Source organism: Nicotiana tabacum, chromosome 23 (genome assembly GCF_000715075.1).
Source record: "Nicotiana tabacum cultivar K326 chromosome 23, ASM71507v2, whole genome shotgun sequence".
In the NCBI taxonomy this organism is placed as follows: Eukaryota; Viridiplantae; Streptophyta; class Magnoliopsida; order Solanales; family Solanaceae; genus Nicotiana; species Nicotiana tabacum.
In genome coordinates this window covers 122860164-122875270 of record NC_134102.1, presented here as the reverse complement: position 1 = coordinate 122875270, position 15107 = coordinate 122860164, and the positions used below count along the sequence as shown (strand labels likewise).

Sequence of the window (15107 nt, the reverse complement as noted above, 5' to 3'; positions counted from 1 at the left end):
ATGAAAAAAACAGGGCTATAACTCTCGAAACGACCGGCCGGGTCGTTACATTTTCCTTTTACATTTCTCCACTGGTCATCTTGCATTTATGTTGTTTTTGTTGTACTCTGGATCTTCCCTAGCTTTTCCCCTTCCTCTCCTTTTCCAGCATGTAGGCCACCCTCTTGAGCTCCAGTAGTTGTTGTTTTTTTCAGCCATGCTTGCTTAGGTTTAGCAGCTTTTGCTTTAGGAATTGCTGCTTGCGGTTGTTTCTGCACTGATTTGCAGCTATGCCCAACTTGTAAGCATACATGACAATATTTCGGAACCCAATCGTACACAACATCTTGCTCAAACTGTCTTCCACTTAGGTCCATCACCTTAACTACATGCGGCAGTTCCCTTGTCACATCTACTTCAACCAGGATCCTAGCATAGAAAATTCGTTCCACATTTGTTGTGCACTCATCAGCGTACAGAGAAATACCTAAACCACTTCCAATCCTGCTAAGGGAGTCCATGCCCCAGCAACTCAAAAGAAGATTTTGGAAGTTTAGCCCATAATGGAACAATTTGTAAAATTTCAGTATTAAAATCAAAATCAGCACCATGGTTTGATGATCATTGGTTTGTTGTTCATGGTATATGGCCCTGAATAGAGGACCGTATCCCTGTCCTCAATACAAGTAAATTTTACTAGGAAATAGCCATCATTGTGGTAGAAGACCTTTGGGTCTCGCAACAAAATTTCAATGAGCAGTAATATACCTTTCCAGTGCTCCTATGGTAGGAGTTACACCCACCACATATAGGATCAGGGCCTGCTTCCTCTTCGCATTTTCCTTTTCAATCTCCAGTTTGTTTAGCTCAATGATTTTCTCCCCATCCTTTATAATCGGGGAAATAAAATTCAGATTCATTCCTCGTGCTGCCATCCTATTTTCATAGAATAAGTTCTTCCATTCCTTGTTGTTTTCAGGTGGGTTTAGATTCAATCGCCTTTGAGCATCAATGATTGTTGCTCCTTTTTGCATAGTTTTAGGTTCCTCCCCCACTGCACTTTGGACATCCTTATTCATTTCGATTGAATTCCCTATTGTAGTTTCCTTGATAATTGTTATTGTTGCCCCCTCCTTAGTTGAATTCCTCGTTAGTGAGTGAGGATTATTCACTCCCTTTTCCACTGATGGGTTGGGGATAATCTCCCTTTCTGGCATAGGTGAATTGGGGTTGTCCATGCCCTTTCCTATATAGGGATTAGAGTTAATCACCTCCTTCGTTGTTACTGGTTTCGAGCTGCTCTTTGTTCCTATGCCCGTATTTGCAATCATCTGCATGTTACCGGCGGTGTTTGGCAGTGTGCGAAACTCAATTGTTTTGCTAAGCGTCGGCCAGATCTCCGATTCATTGTCCAGTTGCTCCAAGGACGCAATAGCTTCCCTCACTCCTCCACTTCGGCGAACAGCTTTCATGGTCTTCTGCTCTGCCACCTGAGCCTTAGTCGTGTCCCTGCGTGGCCTCCCTCTGCCCATTGCCGGCCTAGGCGCACAATAGCTAGATATACTTATCGTGCACCGAGAGTAACTTTTATATTTGTAAAGTCTCAAATTGGAGGTTTCTCAAGTTTGGGAGACTAGGAATTCTCCCAAAAGGTATCATATTCATGAAATAACAATGTTATCCGCCGATTAATCCGTTTTTTATCCGTATTAAATATGGATCGGATCGGATAAATTATTCGTTTTTTCATTACCCATTTCGACTCATCCCATATCCAACCTGCCCCACCCGTTTGCCACCCCTACTCTCCCGTATTCATTATAATAATAAGCTGATTTTTTTTTTTTTATTCCTGAATTTAGTTAAGGCCATTTTTCCAACTTTGTGATTACTTGGTAAACAATAATTTATCAGTTACTATTCCCCAAATTATCAGCGATTCATGCGAAATCCATTATAAAAAAATTATGGTAGGAAAAACATTTCTTTTAATAGTTCTTACATAGAGCGAATTCATATTAATGGGAGCCTCAAGACGAATATCCATCATCCGGAAAATAACTATTTTAACATTTCTAAAGAAAATAGGAATTAACGGTCTAATAAACTAACCAATCTGGAAGCGCAATTAAAATTCTTGCTTCAAGTGAAATAGAGAGAAACCAATAGCTCCACTACTGGTCAAGTCAACAAATAATACAAAATGGGGGTGGGGTGGGCGGGACAAAAAAACACAAAATGGTAATTCTCGCTCAACTATCACGCCATTCACGTGGGTTTTCGTTACTACTCTTAACCAAAAATATATTAAGAATAAAAAAAACTGACTATATTGACTTGAATCATTATTCGTAAAAGTTTATATCTCTAAATGATCTGAGAGCCAAAATAATTTTTAAGTTTAGGTTCAATCATTATTATATGGATTCAAATTATATACAATTAGCCAAAATGTCCTTGATATTTTAAAGGGCTCACTAACCTAAACACCTATTAAGGTTCAAAACTAACAGTCCTTTAATTTCTGGACGGTGCCTTCCTCTTTCCTATTTGATGCTTTGACCAATTCCTCCTTTTCCTATTTGATGTTTTTTGACCAAAGACAAGTATTATATCTCTATTTTCACAAAAAACTTGCTCGCACTTTATATTCTCACTAAATAAATTATTTACCAAAATTAATTGATAAATAAAGATGAAAATATGTATTAATCAATTATGGTCTCCTGATAACTATTTATGTAAATATTCAATAATGCATCTATGAAATTGAGTAGGTGCAAACACCCAATATTTCGACTCTTTCCACTAAAGTGACTAGTCAATAAAATAATTTAGATCAAAATATACAAGGTACTTATCATTTGAACTAAAATAGATACATCCTTTTTTCTACTGTCCAACTTAAAAAATGTGCAGAACCAGAAATATGGGTGGAGTTATTGAAGATGTGGACCAAAATGTCATTGAACATGCACGACAAAATTTGTGGATGTTATATTGGCAAACTAATTGACAACATCAATTATTGTCCTTATAGCAATAATAAAAGCACATCCAAGAAAGTCAACAGATAGTGCAAATTACCCAAAATGATATAGAGTTCCATCTAAAGAGAAAAATAAGGCTTGCAATGTATACTCATATAAAAATAACTAACAACAAACCTAATGGAATTCCACAAGTGGGGTATGAGAAACATAGTGTGTACGTAAATTTTACCCCTTAGGAACATGAACGGAGCTAGAGTGTGGAATGCGGGTTCGACCGAACCCAATTACTTTTGTTCAAATCGTATATTTATCAAAATTCAGTGAATATATATAAATTATTAATTTATAACCCAATAACTTAAAAGTATTACGATCCCGAATCCATAAGATTCAAATCCTGGCTCCACCGAGAAATGTAACTAATAATAAGGGAAATAGCTTTCCTTGTCATTTTCTTGAATACCCTGGTGACAAATACAGGTACCTAGAGGCTGCATTATCTCAATACATTTGGCAAAGAAGAATAACCACCTCCTTAATCCAACTGTAACCACTTGAATAATAAAATTTGTGCTTCAGCCCACAGTTAAACAGTCATATTTCATCTTCAGGTTCAGGTTCAGGTTCCCACCTAGAAGTTAGCATAGAAAATCAAGGCAATGCCCATTTCGTTAGTTCAATAGTGTACTTAAATTGAAATTCGAAACCTCTAAAGGAGTCTTCCGCTTTCAACTTCCACCCTTTATATTTTTGATAAGTAAAATATATTAGTATAAAAAGTATCAAGAAGATGCAAAAGAGCACTGTCCAGGTGCTAATACAAAAGATGATATGTTAGCTCTGTACAGATGGTCCTATGCTAGTGTTAGGGAGCTAACAAAATCCAAAAATAATTCGGGGGAGCCAATAGGGGAGAGGTTACTCCAGCTATATAACAAAACTATACAATCAGCTTCCAACCTTTATTTTTCCAAAACTTAAACAGCATTAGCTATAATCCAAGGTTGAGAAATAGATTATTTGATGAACATTGAACAGTAAGCACATCATGCAAATATTTGTGTTACCCTGCTTCTCAACCAAAAGAGAGCTAGTAAACCGAAATGTCTAATATATCTTGATGAGAAAAAAGAACACCAACAGAAACATAACTCATATAAATGCCATCATCAGTATGGTTCAATACAAGTAGTTACAAATTATGAATATCATCCACTTTAAAAAAATCTATATAGCAATTGTGTACAGACCAACTTGTGCACAACTCGTCTATTCCACAGGTAGCTGCAACCTTCCAAGTCTCACCAACAATGGTACTGTGTAACTCTATCAGCCAAAATCTTAGGTTGATGGGAAAAAATCACATAGCATTTTTTTCTTCTGCTACCGTGTGAGCCCTAGTCCACAAGGATAGACAAATAAAAGATAGGAGTAACAAATATCAACCTGAATCAATCTATATAACAATATTCAGTACTACCCTTTTCTCCAGAAGCAAATAACTCAGGAAACTTTGCTGTCAATTCATACTTCTCTGTGAGAAAGTTTTTGTGAAATACACAATGAGTTTAGATAAAAGTCTGAAATTTCTACTCTACAGTAGTTGGCTCAAAATCTTGATCCCTATTAGGCTGTTACCTTGATTTTATTTAAAATATTTATATTAGATTATATGCTGAAGCTTTGTTAACAAAATCATAAACCATTATTCAGAAGATAGTTCAGCTGCAGCCAAATTTAAATATATAACGCCGTTGAACAGATAACAGTATGCTTGTGTTTCCATGTTTCATAGCAACATTATAGTGAGGAGGACATGAACAACTGAGAATCAACATAGAAGTACCCTTTCAATTTCTTTTTAGCATATAGTAAGCCACACCATCCAACATAGACTGTATTCAGGAAAGTGAGGGAATTTCTAACAGATAAATAAACAATCTGTATATTTCAACTGATCTACATGGTTCTTCTTTGCTAATATATAGGTTATTAAACGTCAGGAGATCAACAAAGACGCTGATTTGAAGGTTGTTGATCTTGTATCCAATTATGGACTTAAATTTGCACACACAATTACCGCCTTAAATCAAATAAGTGGTATCTAGTTAGCACTATAAATTTGAAGAAAAGAACCTTTGCACAAAAATATTCACCCATCAGTGGTTCCAATCCCTTGAAATAAGCTTTGCGGATTCTTCATCCACTAGTTCCTTTTCCAGTAGTATGGATCACTAATATCCTTCAGATTTGTCAGCCTTGTCATCTTTGAATTCACATAGGACATTGTTAATTCGCAATTTCAAGTTTGTTTAGACCGGCATAAGGGAGAATTTCAGGTGATAAGTGGATTCTAGCTGCCAAAGGGGAGACCACAAATCTAGGTAAATAGCATTAGTTAGCTAGAAGCCAACAACAATAGCAGCATTTTAGCCAGAACAAATGCCATGTTTTCTCATTAATTCTATGCTCTTGGCAATCGTTGACCCAGCAGTGCCAACAAAACCAAGAGAAGCGCAGCTGCAGACTGTTCCCTCTATGTATAAGAGAACATCAGAAAAAGATCGAGGATGGTGATGCTTGTTAATCCCTGCTGAACTCGGTAAAATTGAACCAAGTTTTAGCCCATGCCCCGCAGCCATGACTTCTTTAGCCGTTTCTTGAACCAAGTCATCTTCTTCTCTAATAACAAACAGCTTAAAGGCATCTGAATCTTTTGCTATGCTCCCTAAGTAACTCCCCGTCCAATTAGCCACGGGGAGATCAGTCATCACAAATACATGGATCGGTTTCTGTCCTGTTTGCTTCAAAGATTCTAACTTCTGCTTCAGACCAAGAAAAGTAGATTTATGGTGGTTCTTGAATTGTCCATCTAGTAGCCTGAGCTGTGCACAAAGAAAGGGACCTTTGATAGTTTGAAGAGCAAACTTCTTGCCAGCATTTATTATTTCAGGAACAAAGGGAAGGAACTCTATCTTTTCGATTAAGGTCTGTATCACGGGATCATTAGGAGCTTCATGAATGTCGATATGGGATTCAGATCCCTTATAAGGAGAAGTAAAAAGGCTTCCAAACGCCAAAATAGTGGCTGATTCTGCTGCAGAACCAGGACCAAGAGCCTTATATACATCTTTTCTTCTCCTAATAAATGAAATCTTCTTTTTCGTCTTAAGTTGGTCATCAGGTTGAAATGAGTCTAAAGCCCCGTCCTCAACATCTTTTTGATATGTCCAAACTGTCGTTCTACAGTCATCTTCTAAAGCAGTCAAACAATCACTTATACTACCATAGTAACCAGACAACAGAGAACCGCATTCTCTAAGTCTCTCAGATAAAGGAGATGGAATATTTTGGTCTTTAGAGCAAATATCATCCAAGTTTACACCACACCACAAGGACACAAATACTTGAAAATCAACAAATCTCACTGTTGAATAAGACACAAGTGGTGAGATGTCAACTATATCAGCCATGGATACATATCTGCAACACACAATTTAAGCAATATATTAGAAACTCCCTAATACTCCATCCAAGAAAGCATGTCTATCTTTTCTCAATCAAAAATCAAAATGCACAACGAAATTCAATAGTTAATATTTTATAACTTATAAAGTCCAAGTTAAATCTGCAGCAGAAAGATAACAACAAACAAGATAGTGGTTTGCAATGCATACAAAGTTCCCAGAAAAACTTTTGTCACTGCATTCTAAGCACATAGTTTAGATGCTAGCATTAAGCACATTCAATCAATCAATCAATCAACTAGGTCTCGCTCTGCTCACGTGCATTCCATTAATAATTTGTCATTTGAGTATGGGTTCTCTAGAACTAGAGATTTTCTATATCCACATATATTCCTACACTGGCATATAACTAAAAAGCTCCTGACAACCACTGAACTATAGTTTCACATATTCTCCCTCTGCCCCATTTTATGTGCCACATTTCTATACTTACAAACAATTTAACTTTAAATTTCTCGTTTTACACTTAATAGATGGTTTATAGCAACAGAAAACTTTCTTTAAATCAATATCTCTACATAATTCAGTCAGATAAATTAACAAACATAAAATAATGCAATTTTCTGAGCTAAAGGGAACTGGAACAAATTTCTAGATTACCTGCAATCACGCAATAGATGGACACTATGATTCCAAACAGCGTATCTCAACTCAATAGGGTTCAAAACCCTAAATTTAGGACAACTACCAAGCGCAACAGCATGGTGATCCAATATGGGCGGCACAATTAGGGACCGATTAAGGATCTTAGCCATCAAAATAGCGTTCTTGAACTCAGCCAACTGATTACTGAACCCACTGTGAGGTGCGTACCAGAGAAACTTCCCCTGAAGGCGATTTGTGGGGTTGCATTGCGAGGGGCGGGGTATAATGGGTATTTTCGATTTTTGGGGAAGGGGAAGAAGAGAAGGGGAAATGAAGTTTTTGAAGTAGTAGAAGAGGAGAATTAGAGTGAAGAGAAAAAGGAAGATCAAAAGTGGAGATCTTTGTTTCTTTCTTGATTTGTTGTGTCTATTGAAAGTTTCAGTTTCCATTGGATTCAAATCTCCTCTCTGAATTCTTGGATCAGAGATGGTGGGCAGCCTAGTTTACCACTCCCAACTCCCAAGTCCAAGGGGGTTAAAAACGGAACCGAAACCGAAACGGAAGGTTAATGACTTATTGGTATCAGTTTAACGGGGGAAATCGATTGAAATTTTTTTATTAACAGCTTATCGGTTTGGGGGCGGATTAAAAATCCTTCTTCCACTTTTAGTATTCTATTTATTACTAATTTACTATTAGACATTTAGTTATAATTTACTATTCCAGTTAGTTACTATTAGATAATTTTGATGTCATGTGTTATACCCGGTGTTCTCTTCTATTTCTTCTAATAGTTATAAGTTGTTAATAGACTCATCCCCAGAGATTGATTCTACTGGAAAATAAGCTGGAATGTAGCTCTATATTTTTTCTATTTAGCTCTCTTCTTAGGTGTCATATTCTATAGACTGGAATGTAGTCTGCTGAGCATAGAAATTTTATTTTGAGTCACAGCAGTCAGCAAACAATCCGATAAACCGCCCGATAAGAGCTAAACCGATACCAATCCGCCCGATATCTTATCGGGTGGCTAGCGGATTAATATATTTAAAAGCCGATAACCGATAAGCCAAACCGTTAAGAATAAATAACCGTCCAATCCGCCTGATAAGCAGCCCTACTCCCAACCTTTTTCAAGAACCACATTTCCTTGGCCTTTTTAAATGATAGAGAGAGAATTAATGTTTTGTCATTTGGTTGTTCTATAGGAGTATTAGCTATTTCTCGTATTATTATCTCATAATAAAGATAATACATTAAATTGTAATTCAGTCTCAATTTATTTGATGTATTTTTAAATTTATTTGATGTATTTTTAAATTTTGTATAAAAAGTAATATCTTTTTATAATGAGGTAATTTAGGGGTCGTTTGGTTTGGTACATGGAATAAGGTGAGATTAAGTATAAGATTAAATTTATATTGTATTTGGTTGACAATATAAATTTAATCCAGACTACTTATCCCAAAAAATTTAAAATTATTTTATTCCACCTTTCAAGTGGAATAAAATTAGTTCAGGAATTATAATTTCATGATTATAATCCCGAAATAATTTAGTCCGCATATCAAACACTCTTTATAGTTATACAAATATATATATTATAAATTTTATTTTTTATTTCTTAAATTTCGTGCCTAATCAAATTGCATCACATAAAATAAAACAAAACAAAATATAAAATAATATCAAAATATATATGTATTACTTATTTTTTGACCAAAAATAAATAAAATAATTTCACATTTTATTTTTGACATTATTTTCTTGATCTACGAAATCAAAACCCCTAGGTTTGTATGAATTTAATAACATATTATCTCTGTTTCAATTCATGTGTATTTATTTATTTTTTAATGCGATTTGTGTTTAGTCAAACAAACACATAAATTTTGAAAGGGAAAGGGTATTAATTATGATTATTGTATTTTACTTATGTTGGTGTTTAATCTTATTGCGGCGCCAGAGAAGCTGGTCTCTTTTGGTTTCTCTCCGAAACAAAAGAAAAAGTTTGCCTACTTTCCTTTCAGTCTGACCAACAAAGCTGATGGTAAACACCTCCTTCACTGAGGAGCTGACTAATCAACTTCATTTCCTCTGCGTCTTCGCAAAATCACTGCTTTAATAGTTGAATATCTCCCAGAAATGGCGACGTTTCGGTTGCAGTCATACAGCTCTCCCACACTTCCCTGCCGATCAACGCCGTCAACTCTTCTTTATCATATTCCTCGACTTTATAATCTAACCTGCAAGTCTCCCTTTACTAGGTAAGTACCTTAATCTCATAAAAATGATTACCTTTCTTTTAGCTTTCTCTTTGTGTAAACTAAACTGAACATATATAAATGTCTTGTTTAATCAAATTCAGGTTGAAAATGTCAATTCCGTCAACCCCAGAAAATCGCACCGTTGTGGGTCTTCCTCTCTTTGACAGTTTCTTCACACGTGAAAAGAATCTATGGTGAAACCGTTGTAGAATTTACTATATGTATTGAATTTGTTCTGCGCTTTTTGAGTAGCTAGGTTGCGGTATGGCGGCGGTGGACTTCTTGGTTGCTGTGGATTCTTATCCTAAGCCTGATGAAAAGATTCGTAGCACCAGCTTTCAGGTGTGATTGATTTTTGTTCTCTCTAAGTGTGATTGATAGTGTGCTTTTTGTTTTTTATTTTCAGTTAAAATTTCAAGGAAAGTTGTGTTTTTTATTAGGTTCAAGGAGGTGGCAACGCAGGGAACGCGTTAACTTGTGCAGCTCGTTTAGGCCTATCTCCAAGAATTATATCAAAGGTATGAGACATCTGAGGCTTATTGATACCAATTAAATGTATTAACTATCTCAAATTCGTGCTCTTTTTTTTTTTTTCCTTACTATTCAAGTACAGGTTTAGCTGTGTAAGTTTCTAATTTTCGTCAGACTGTATTTTATGTTATAAGAGCTTCAAAGAAGCATTCCTTTCTTGGCTCAACGCATAAGGATTCCCAGGGCTTTGGTCTAGTAGTAAGAGCGCAACGTGTAATGTGTTGGTTAAACGCACGTAGCGGGTTTGTACCCTGCCGCAGGCGAAAATCTGGTATTGAAGTGCAGAAGGGTTGAGGGGCGGGCCCATTATCTACCGAGTTTCGAACCATACACCATTGGCCCTAGGAGATTCCTCAGTTCTGAGAAAAAAAAGGAAAAGGAATTTCTTTTTGTTGCCCCCTGAAAACATTGTTTTGCTGCATACATATAAGAATAGAACTTTTAGATATGAGATAAAGAATTCCATTATGGTGTCATAGCACTGTTAAAGAACACAAGTTCTATCTTAGCTTGGCTGTAATTTGCTTCTTGAACCTTTGAACCTGTTTCCTGCTATTGGAATTGACAAACACCGATTTACCTCCTGACACTATGATTTCCTAGAGAGTGGTTTGTGCCTCTATGGCACAGTTTGACTTCTGTGTTCCTTTAATCTGGACTTATTGGAGAAAGTCAGCCTTTAATGCCAAAGAAATATGTAACTCTACCAGAATAAACTTGTCTAGTAAACTTGTCCCACATTATGTGGTCAAGATTCAACTGCTAATATTACTTCCTGTTCCTCTGAAATCTGCATAACGTGGAATAAATACATATCTATTAAAGTGCAACCCAACTCATTGTGTACTTTGTATCATTGAGGATTATTGCTTAAGGAGTTACCTATAATTGTTGTTTCTATGAAACTACTTTATTCCTTCACCTTTCCACACATAACCCTTTTGCAATAATGCATTGAAAGTCTTCACATTTTTATAACATTTTTTGCTGTAGATTGCGGATGACTCTCAAGGAAAAGGAATACTGGAAGAGCTGGAAGCTGATGGAGTTGATACATCGTTTATGGTGGTGAGTTTGGCAAAGTTCAGACTTGAAGGTTCTTGCATGTTTCTCTTGAATAATTATGGATGTACTTTCATGCATCTGTTGAATTTATCACAATCTAAACTATTTCCAATATGTAGTAAATCAAATATAACACAAGCGGAGTATTTAATGTGCTTCAACCTATAATTTGGTTCAGGTTTCCAAAGGGGGCCACTCGACATTCTCTTATGTGATTGTCGATAGTCAAGCGTGAGTGGCTAATTGGATTCCTCATCTACACTAATTTTCCTGTGCTAAAATTGGCACTTGACTAAATGTACGGCATAATTGGTTCCAAAGTATTCAACTATATTTTTCTCCACCACATATTGCATGAGTGAAGTATAAATACTATACAATTGGATTGCTGTCCTTTATGCACTTGTTCTATTGAAGCTGTTGGCTCTGCTCATGATTAATATTGTTTAATCTCCCAGGAAAACTCGTACTTGCATATACACTCCAGGATACCCGCCCATGATACCTGAGGATCTATCCAAGTCGAACTTGTCTTCAGCTCTGGATGATGCGAGACTTGTCTATTTTGATGGAGTATTGCAAGAGACTGAATTGTTGTCAGCTTTAGTTGTGGCCCAAGAGGTAATTTTAACTTGGTCTTCTTTGTCACACAAATTGGAGTCACGGAATCTGCTATCTTACTGTTTGCTTCTGATCATATTGCTCATTTCGTCCTAGATCCAACATACCGAGTACTTAACTCTTTTTCTTATTTATGTTCAAATTATTCGAAGACTATGTTTTCAACCAAATGGAAAAAAACTGCATGCCTTTTGGATTTCAAGTGCAGGCACATCGGAGGAATATACCTATTGTAATTGATGCAGAAAGTAAAAGAGAAAGGGTAGATGACCTTCTAAACTTGGCAACTTATGTTGTATGCTCAGCGAAATTTCCACAGGCAAGTTAGCTAAGCTGGCAAACTGCAATGGGATGATTCCTTTGCTGCACTCTTTTCAATTTATATATCTGGTGATCTGCTTCTAAATCTTTGTTGCTAATAAGGTCTAGGTAAATGAGTAAATGTTTTAGATTTCGTCTCCTTGGTATCTGTAGCTAATATGCTCTTTACCAGGAGTGAAATTTGTTGTTTCCCGATTTTAATTCAGTACTATTTCTAAGAAAGGTAAATAGTGTTATTCTTCACCTCCTAGCTTTACTTGTGATATCTTTGTTCCTTTCCAACCTTTCAGAGGTTGAGCTTGACAAAATTGACAAAAGATGTATTGTCGCCCAGGCATGGACAGAGGCCCCTTCAGTCCCAGATGCTCTTGTTTCTGTACTTCTGAAGTTGCCAAACATCAAATTTGTAATTGTGACATTGGGTGAAGATGGCTGCTTGATGCTACAAAGAGCTGAAGCTGGTATGCTTGCATACTTTTGGTTCTTCTGATGTATGTTAAGTGTCTGCTTGTCGGCAAACAAATTGTTTGGAAAGATAATGAAGAGGTGTGTGTATTTGCTTTTCGCTATTTGTTGATTTGCAGAGGATTTCCAGTCTGAAGAAATTGATGTTGATGACTTGTTCAAGAAGATGAAGCAGAGCATTGATGCTGACGCAACCAGTCCAACATGCATATCCTCGGTAATTCACCGATAAGAAGATTTTTATCATTTAATAGATGACAGAAGCATGGTCTCAGTGCTCACACGCACAAAGAAATCCATGTACACAATTCATTTTGGTCTAGTCAACCAATATTAGGTGGAATCTATCGTGGGAGTGGGAGACTGGGAGTCATGTTTGGTTCTTCCCGGCTTAGTACTTCTTTTCGCGTACTTCATGAGATTGAGCTTTACGAATATGAATTGCCTCCACATGTTCTCTTTGCAGTCATACCATTACTCAGCACTCTCTTAAATTTATCTATTTATACGAGACTAATTGGTGGTACTTATGAAGTTTTTTCTGGCACTTCTTCTGAAGCTGAATAGAGTATGTTTGTAGATTCATTAAGTTATGATATTTGAGCCTAAAGATCATGTCTTCTTCTAGGATATCGCAAAATTACATGCAAAAGGCATCGGGACAGTGAGTGGGAAGCTGCTTCTAGGAACAGCTGAAAAGATACCGCCATCAGAACTAGTCGATACAACTGGTGCAGGCGATGCATTTATTGGAGCAGTTCTGTATGGTAAGAAAATTTATACTCTGCAGTCTTTATTTCTTTAAATGTGTTATATTCCTGGCATCTCCCTTTTTCCCCTGCTTGTGACAATTGAGATCCAGAGCTTCTATCAACCTCAACCAGTTTCATACCTCCTTTCCGGATGATAGTTGTTTTTTATGTAGTTCTACTTGTGTCTATGTTTATACAAGTTAAAATCTAATAACATCAAGATTTCGACCTTATGGATTTTGAATTTTAGAACGACGACTTCAAAGTGCTAATGACTGGATTCTAAATTTAAAAATATACTATTTGAACAAAAGCTATTGTAGCTCGGTTTCTGCCTCTGCCCCTGAATAACATTGCTCCCTTCATGATTGATCAGAGTTTTATAATGGTTTCGTTTTTCATGGATTTCCCACTTGTTATCTGCAGCTCTCTGTGCCAATATGCCACCAGAAAAAATGTTGCCATTTGCTTCTCAAGTGGTTAGTATAGACATAGAAACTTTGTTTTGGTTGATTACATGTAGTGTAAATGCAAGAAAAGCTAACTTGTGCTTTGTGGATTGATTGCAGGCAGGTATTGGGTGCAGGGCGTTGGGAGCAAGAGCTGGTCTTCCCCATCTAGCAGACCCTCGCTTGAGACCCTTTTCAGTGAACGATCCCCAAAACGTGGCCACACTACTGTAGCAGACAACAGAAATAAAAGTTATCAGCTTGGGGGGTTTCTTTTCCTGCTGTTTTTCTTTTTTCTAGACATATTCAGCTACATTTGTAACATCTTGTGTGAAAGATTTGGCCATTGAGAGTAAGACCTTCAAACTTTGTAGCAAAAACTTGAATTCTAATATGAAAAGTTTGTATCAGGAGCACTCCATCTTTATACCTTTTGTGAAGCAGATATAGTTTTTGATACAGCCATTACTTTAGGGTCTTTATGTTACACTTTATTGGATTACTGCTTTTCCAAGGCCGGCTATAATGGTGTGGCCCGGCGAGGGGCTTTTGCATCTATACCCGATTTTGGGGTCACAATTGAACCTATACCCACTTTGCAAAAACATTTGCAAGTCTACCCACTTTACGATCAACTTCAGACTTTATCGGGTCTGAAGTTAAAAGAAAATTAGTCTGAAGTGAAATTGCACTTCAGATGCACTTAAGGCCAAATAGGTCTGAAGTGCAACCAATGATTTTATGCACTTAAGGTCAATAAATTTGAAGTGAAAAATTACACTTTAGATGTACTTAAGGCCAATAAGTCTGAAGTGAAAAATTGCACTTCAGATGCACTTAAGGCCAAAAGGTCTGAAGTGCAACAAACGTTTTTCTACATTTAAGTCCAAAGTCCAATAAGTATGAAGTGAAAAATTACACTTCAGATGTACTTAAGGCCAAAAGGTCTGAAGTGCAACAAACGTTTTCATGCACTTAAGGCATGAAGTGCAAATTGCTCAGAAACAAAAAAATGTTGTTCGAATTATAACAATTCAATATACGATTTAATACCTAAATCTACTCCAAATGAGCTCAAATTTGAAACATAACCTCCAAATATCATCAAGAACAAACCCCAATAATCAATTTGTCAAAACAACAATAAATCTAACGAACCCATTTTGCAATTAAGAAAAAGAAGAAGAAATCCTAAGCAATAGTAAAAAATAAAGCGTGATAACAACTCACCACTGTAAAACATCATAAACTACCTTAAAATATGTTCACAAACACCATATAAAATGGCTGTTATCCGAAGAAGAAGAAGAAGAAGAAGAAGAAGAAGAAAAAAGAGGAGAAAAATGTCTGAAGTTGTTTAAAAGTGGGTACAAGTTAAAAAAAAATTTAAAAATGGGTATAGGTTAATGGGGGCGACCAAATAGGGTGCCCGTGCAATTTTCTGGCCTGAAGATCCTTATAACCGGACATATAAAGAGTTTAACTTGTATGCACTAGCAGTGTAATATTGTGTAATAATTGTTTTACACTATGAAGTCAAGCTGAATTACAA

The 15107-nt window shown here is 36.4% G+C and overlaps 2 protein-coding genes across 5 annotated transcripts; one reads left to right on the top strand and one right to left on the bottom strand.

Annotated features, from left to right (window-relative positions):
* Nucleotides 1-4104: 4104 nt before the first annotated feature.
* Nucleotides 4105-7623, bottom strand: LOC107793342 (O-fucosyltransferase 30). 2 transcript variants are annotated; one of them, XR_001649702.2, is made up of 3 exons: nt 7100-7623; nt 5109-6455; nt 4105-4369 (listed from the first exon to the last, which is right to left on the bottom strand). XR_001649702.2 is itself a non-coding variant. In XM_016615668.2 (2 exons), exons 1-2 carry the CDS (start codon nt 7531-7533, stop codon nt 5402-5404), a joined length of 1488 nt encoding a protein of 495 aa, XP_016471154.1. In that variant the 5' UTR covers nt 7534-7623; the 3' UTR covers nt 4105-5401. The 2 variants fall into 2 exon arrangements, 1 of the variants encoding a protein (XP_016471154.1); XM_016615668.2 differs by having other exon boundaries at nt 4105-6455.
* Nucleotides 7624-9033: 1410 nt separating this feature from the next.
* Nucleotides 9034-13982, top strand: LOC107793340 (uncharacterized). Of its 3 annotated transcripts, none has more exons than XM_016615665.2 (13): nt 9034-9351; nt 9453-9495; nt 9604-9693; nt 9792-9869; nt 10876-10950; nt 11126-11178; nt 11406-11568; nt 11777-11887; nt 12224-12350; nt 12474-12571; nt 12983-13121; nt 13533-13585; nt 13676-13982. In XM_016615665.2, exons 1-13 carry the CDS (start codon nt 9230-9232, stop codon nt 13787-13789), a joined length of 1266 nt encoding a protein of 421 aa, XP_016471151.1. In that variant the 5' UTR covers nt 9034-9229; the 3' UTR covers nt 13790-13982. The 3 variants fall into 3 exon arrangements, with proteins under 3 accessions (XP_016471151.1, XP_016471152.1, XP_016471153.1); XM_016615667.2 differs by having other exon boundaries at nt 9268-9351; nt 9608-9693; XM_016615666.2 differs by lacking the exon at nt 11777-11887.
* The last annotated feature ends 1125 nt before the right edge of the window (nt 13983-15107 follow it).